The sequence below is a fragment of the Scylla paramamosain genome, chromosome 19, assembly GCF_035594125.1.
Source record: "Scylla paramamosain isolate STU-SP2022 chromosome 19, ASM3559412v1, whole genome shotgun sequence".
In the NCBI taxonomy this organism is placed as follows: domain Eukaryota; kingdom Metazoa; phylum Arthropoda; class Malacostraca; order Decapoda; family Portunidae; genus Scylla; species Scylla paramamosain.
Window position 1 is genome coordinate 11,373,642 of NC_087169.1, and position 5,000 is coordinate 11,378,641.

General features: G+C 31.0%; 1 protein-coding gene across 1 annotated transcript in view; it reads right to left on the reverse strand.

The window, feature by feature from the left end:
• Nucleotides 1–3,206: 3,206 nt before the first annotated feature.
• The window catches only part of LOC135109629 (glucose dehydrogenase [FAD, quinone]-like), a 45,934-nt gene continuing 44,140 nt past the window's right edge, over nucleotides 3,207–5,000 (reverse strand). The window contains exon 14 of the mRNA XM_064021069.1: nucleotides 3,207–3,749. Within this exon, the coding sequence (XP_063877139.1) occupies nucleotides 3,611–3,749 (139 nt within the window). The 3' untranslated portion in view covers nucleotides 3,207–3,610. The remainder of the gene's footprint in view (nucleotides 3,750–5,000) is intronic.

Consider the following 5,000-nt stretch of genomic DNA (forward strand, 5'->3'; position numbering starts at 1 on the left):
TAGATGGTGAATGCAATTTAACATTGAACAATGTAAAATACTTAACGTAGTAACTGGTGTACAATAAAGAACGAGGCTCTATTGGGATCAGAGAACGAAAAAGGTCAAGGAACCATAGTTATTTCTGATCTCCGTCAGAGGAAACAATACATAGAAGCCAGAAATAAACCAAATCGGCATAAAAAAAAAAAAAACTGCATTGTCCTCTTTTTACCAAGAAGGTAAATGGGACACATGGCAAGAACAGGACACAGGATATGCTAAAGTTATCAATGCTTCTAAATAACACTGTAATTTATTACTTTAATTTCTGCCGTCGGTGCAATAAACCTTCATGTAGGATTCTCCAGGGCATCTCCCAGCAAATCTGTCACCGATAAGTCCCGCTGATCTGTTCTGTTTAATGTAGTTCATAGTCACTCAGGTCACCGAGAACATCCATAGTGATTCCCTACGGGGCCGATCATTCTTGAAATGGGGGGTTCGAGCTCCTTGACAGTCGGTCAACTCGCTTCTTAAAGTTAAGCACGGTTTGAAACTTGAGCACGAAACAAACCATAAATTTTGTGTTAAGCACAATCCATCTACTTAAGAATATTTGTGAATATGTTCCCTGAATCAGGGACAGACGTCGATGTTGATGATGATGGTGGTGGTGATGCAGATAAGAAATTTAATATTCTATATTGTCTATTCTGCTCACAAAATTTAGTATATAGATGAAAATAGGAAACGTGTAAAGAAATATTACCTTACTACATTAAATGTACATTTTAGGTTGCTGGTGTAAGCTGGAGCCCTTTGTTTTTTTTTTTTTTTTTTTTTTTTGTTTTTTTATTGGCATGAACTGCATTATATTATATAGTGTCAATAACTTTCCATATTATGCTCAAGGCTGATACTTGCTTCAGTCTGTGATCAACGACGCCGCTAGGATCTGAGGGCGGCGCCATCTTGCAGGTGCCCACGGGATGGTAAGTAGTCTGAGCCATGTGCCTCGTGTAGCAGGCCCAGTATGCGTCCGAACCGTACACATGTTCCTCACAACCAGGGAGTACCTGAGATAATCCGTATAAAGGAATCGTTTCAAGAGCACTATATATATATATATATATATATATATATATATATATATATATATATATATATATATATATATATATATATATATATATATATATATATATATATACTCGTATCATTAAATGTGATCTCTACGTCAGCATTTACCTGCCCTCAAGGAAACAAGTATCGTCAAATTGATGGTGTAGCTATGGGTTCTCCCTTGGGTGTGATCATGGCCAAATTATTTATGGGATGTGTGTGGAGGAAGAAGTGTTCAAAAAGACTGAGAAGCCAGTCGCTCTGTGCCAGCCACTCAGAGCCTTTTATGGCCCAAACCGACGCCTCGACTTACGGCCTAAATACCAGCCTCCCCAGCGTGTCCAGTCATTCTACAGCTACTGAGAAAGGGTTAAGTAACCCGATACCACGATATACGAGTAGCAAGCATGACTAGCTACGGTGAAGTCATCAACCAAATTTCAAGAGATTAAGACTGTATAAGATATAAAGAAAATACCCTTAACTGTCGATCATATTTAATGAAACATGTGTAAGAGAGAATCTACTGCCCATATATATATATATATATATATATATATATATATATATATATATATATATATATATATATATATATATATATATATATATATATATATATATATATATATAGCGATCACATTTAATGAAACATGTGTAAGAGAGAATCTCCTGCCCATATATATATATATATATATATATATATATATATATATATATATATATATATATATATATATATATATATATATATATATATATATATATATATATATATATATATATATATATATATATATATATATATATATATATATATATATATATATATAATATTACGGCCCTCGTACCCGCCTCGCCAACCGCTGATCTCTCCAACCAACCATCGGCTTCGTATATCGCCTTGACCAACCACACTGTAGCGGTATCATAAAGACGAAGCCTTAGAAACACGTCTCGACTCACGTCTCGATCGAGCTAACCGAGCTAACAACTGACTCATCAGTCTCACTCGCTTCTCTCAGTTGGAACCATCCTCCCATTTGCTGCCTGCATTCGCTAACATCGTCGTGAGTTAAAAGAAGACGCGACGAACAGGAACACGAACGCTCACACACGTACACTCACTCTTCATTACGTACACGCTTCAGCTACTTATATTTGTGTTGTATGTTGGGTATATATTTGTTTTCCTTTATTACTTATTATATGGTAAATGTTACATTAACTTTGTTGCTTATTAACTTGTATGTGTTACAATAACTTATTGTTCATTAACTTACGAGTACGCATGTTTCTTTAACTTTGATTTCTTTTATTAGTTATTAGCTTGTACATGTTATGTTAATTGTACTACAACAATCTTACTTGAATCCAAGCGGGATCACTGTGCCCTAGACAAGTTGTACACGCTATGCCCGTCTCAGGTAATGAATATTTAGTTTAATAATGATTGTAAGTTTTATTTCATACTCGTTTCACTACCTTATGCTACATGAAAGGGTACAACACACCCCCTAGTCAACCAAATTCTATATATATATATATATATATATATATATATATATATATATATATATATATATATATATATATATATATATATATATATATATATATATATATATATATATATATATATATATATATATATATATATATATATATATATATATATATATATATATATATATATATATATATATATATATATATATATATATATATATATATATATATATATATATATATATATATATATATATATATATATATATATATATATATATATATATATATATATATATATATATATATATATATATATATATATATATATATATATATATATATATATATATATATATATATATATATATATATATATATATATATATATATATATATATATATATATATATATATATATATATATATATATATATATATATATATATATATATATATATATATATATATATATATATTTATTTATTTATTTATTTATTTATTTATTTATTTATTATATTATATATATATATATATATATATATATATATATATATATATATATATATATATATATATATAACGAGCTTGATTTGGGCAAGTGTTCGGCGTACGTTACGATAGCAAAAAATCTTTCTTTGTACTTGACACTGAGTTTTTGCAAACACATTCACCAATCTCAAACTAAGACATTCTAACTACGTTACAAATATATACATATGTTTTCCTGAAGTGATGAATAAGAACATATCTTGCAATTCTTGATTTGTGAACTTCGAAAACGATTTTGATTTCTCCTGGTCTTTCTTTTTTTTTTTTTTATATATATCCTAGAAATTCATTGCCATCTTTATAAATTAACAACTGAAAATAAATGAATAAAATTTATTTTGAGTTCCTGAATACCTGCAAGGCTATACAAACTGATGCAAAGAAATCTCGTTCCGTGGTGGCAACAAGAGGAAATATTCATTGGCTTTGGCTGAAGGAATTTCGACTACTTTTCTGTCCAGTCCTCTTTAATCATATCTGCTGCCTTCTCTGCGATCATGATCACCGGAGCGTTTGTGTTGCCTGAAACAATGGTAGGCATGATGGAGGCGTCCACAACCCGCAACCCCGCCACAGCCCGTAATCTGCAAGGGACGTTATGAAAGGAATGACTACGGCGGTCGTGACAAGAATCCTCAGGATATACCTCATGATCTTAACTAATATATATATATATATATATATATATATATATATATATATATATATATATATATATATATATATATATATATATATATATATATATATATATATATATATATATATATATATATATATATATATTTTTTTTTTTTTTTTTTTTTTTTTTTTTTTTGTATTTATTTTAATCTTTCTTTTTTTCTTTTTATTAAGTAAGCTGGCGAAAGCCACAAAAATGGGAAAGAAATTCTGGAAATGTTTTATTCTAATTCTGGAAAAATCGAAGTTAGAGAAACGGAGAAAACTTAAATAAGACGAGAGTTTGACAGTGTATCAGCGAAAGGGTTGACAGAGTGAAGAGTGAATAAGCAGAAAGCCTTGTCCGCCTTGATCGCTAGTGAGAGAAAGTATGCTGTTACCTAATTCAGAAGAGCAGTAATTATAGGAATAACCATAGAAGACAGTAATAGATGAGAAGAGGTGGCCTAGCTCTTTATGCTCGAGATGAATTTTAATTTTAGGAACACTGACGAACTACAACCCCCCTGCAGAAAGACTTAAAAAGAGTAAACAAATGGGCAGATAGATGGTGAATGCAATTTAACATTGAACAATGTAAAATACTTAACGTAGTAACTGGTGTACAATAAAGAACGAGGCTCTATTGGGATCAGAGAACGAAAAAGGTCAAGGAACCATAGTTATTTCTGATCTCCGTCAGAGGAAACAATACATAGAAGCCAGAAATAAACCAAATCGGCATAAAAAAAAAAAACTGCATTGTCCTCTTTTTACCAAGAAGGTAAATGGGACACATGGCAAGAACAGGACACAGGATATGCTAAAGTTATCAATGCTTCTAAATAACACTGTAATTTATTACTTTAATTTCTGCCGTCGGTGCAATAAACCTTCATGTAGGATTCTCCAGGGCATCTCCCAGCAAATCTGTCACCGATAAGTCCCGCTGATCTGTTCTGTTTAATGTAGTTCATAGTCACTCAGGTCACCGAGAACATCCATAGTGATTCCCTACGGGGCCGATCATTCTTGAAATGGGGGGGTTCGAGCTCCTTGACAGTCGGTCAACTCGCTTCTTAAAGTTAAGCACGGTTTGAAACTTGAGCACGAAACAAACCATAAATTTTGTGTTAAGCACAATCCATCTACTTAAGAATATTTGTGAATATGTT